Genomic DNA, 1686 nt, shown 5'->3' on the forward strand with positions numbered 1-1686 from the left:
AATGTCATGAAAATAAAATACAATCAAGATTTTTTTTAAAAAAAATCGCACCCGAATAAAAAATATTAGAGCTATGATATTTAAAGAAAATATATATTACACTTTGTGGTGCATAATATCTTGAATAAGCAATTTCATGTTAAGATAAGAAGAACCATTTTCTGCTATTGCCTCTCTTGCCAATTTGCTAAGTTCTATAGCTCTTCTTCTTCTTTCTTCACTATCTTCTTCTTCATCCATCAATTTTTCAATAACTTTTTTAACATTTTCACTTTTTACCACCACTCCAATCTTCTCTTCTTCACCCCATCTGATGGTAACTTCTGCACCAACTTTCACCCCAATTTTTAACACGTCAACAACCAATCTTTCATTGCAAAATTGGTCAGCAAAAAGTGGCCATGTCACCATTGGTATGCCGGCACTTATTCCTTCTAGTGTTGAATTCCAACCACAATGTGTTAAAAATCCTCCAATTGATGAATGTGATAAAATTACTACTTGTGGGGCCCACCCTCTAATTATAAGTCCTTTTCCTTTAATTCTCTCCTCAAAATTATTTTCTTTTATCCATTTTTCTATTTCTTTAAAGTTTAAACCCTTTTCTCTACCTAAAACCCAAATGAAGGGTTTTTTTGAAGCTTCTAACCCTAAAGCAAGCTCTATTAATTGACTAGTTATTAAGTTACAAAGACTGCCAAAACAGACATATAATACAGAATTAGGGTTTTGTGATTCAAGAAAATTCATGCATTCGGATACTTGAATTGAGGCTTTATCTCCTCTCTCAATCTTATCTGGTTTGTCTTTATTACTTAGTGAAACCGGACCGACGCACCAAACCTTATTTTTTCTTACCTTTTTGTATTCTTGCACATAAGCAGATTCCATTTCTTCGAAAGAGTTGATAATCATGCCGTACGTCGCCGTTTCAGCCTCCGCAACTCGCTGACCGAAACCACCGTCGTCAACCATTGCTGCCGGAAGCTGATCTTTGGTTAATTCAATATGATGAGGCAACTCAGGAATAACAAAGTATTCTGAATCGGATTTTATGTTTTCAAGAACCTTAGAGTTGTATATATTGTGCATGCATAGCATGCAAAAGCAACAAAAGCCATTGAAGGCAATTCTTGGAACACCAAGCTTGGTAGCAACTTGAGCTGTGTAAGGTAAACACATATCAGAAATTATACAATCAGGCTTTGGAGTAACTTGTTCTTCAAGTAATCTTTCTACATGTTCTTGTAGCCGATATGAGGCATAGAAGAATTTAGAACCTAAGCCTAATGAAGGAAGCATGTCACAATTCTCACAATCTTTAGGTAACCCGGCTGCTTCTGCTGGAAATTCAAGCTCGATGAGGCGAATTTGAAGGCCGGAGTTTACAGCTCGAGAAATTGTGGGTTCGAAACGTTTCGCGTTAAGGGGTGTTGTGATTATAGTAACTATCATGCCATGTTGAGCTAGCAGTTTGGCTATGTCTATCATGGGAATCATGTGGCCTTGTGCCATAAATGGAAACAAGACAAAATGTAACGGTTGGGATTTGGAATTGGAAGCCATGTATAGTTTTGCAAGTTTCTAATTAGAAGTAAAGAAATTTAGGTTGCTGGTAATGTGTAAGAAAGAACATATAGAAAAAATAATACTAACCTTCGACTACTTATAGATTGTTTAACTTTC

At 35.8% G+C, this 1686-nt stretch overlaps 1 protein-coding gene across 1 annotated transcript; it reads right to left on the reverse strand.

Moving 5' to 3' along the window:
* On the reverse strand, positions 1–1686 carry LOC130015382 (UDP-glycosyltransferase 73C1-like). The gene has a single exon (XM_056105381.1). It carries the CDS (start codon positions 1564–1566, stop codon positions 97–99), a length of 1470 nt encoding a protein of 489 aa, XP_055961356.1. The 5' UTR covers positions 1567–1686; the 3' UTR covers positions 1–96.

Source organism: Mercurialis annua, linkage group LG4, assembly GCF_937616625.2.
Source record: "Mercurialis annua linkage group LG4, ddMerAnnu1.2, whole genome shotgun sequence".
NCBI lineage: Eukaryota > Viridiplantae > Streptophyta > Magnoliopsida > Malpighiales > Euphorbiaceae > Mercurialis > Mercurialis annua.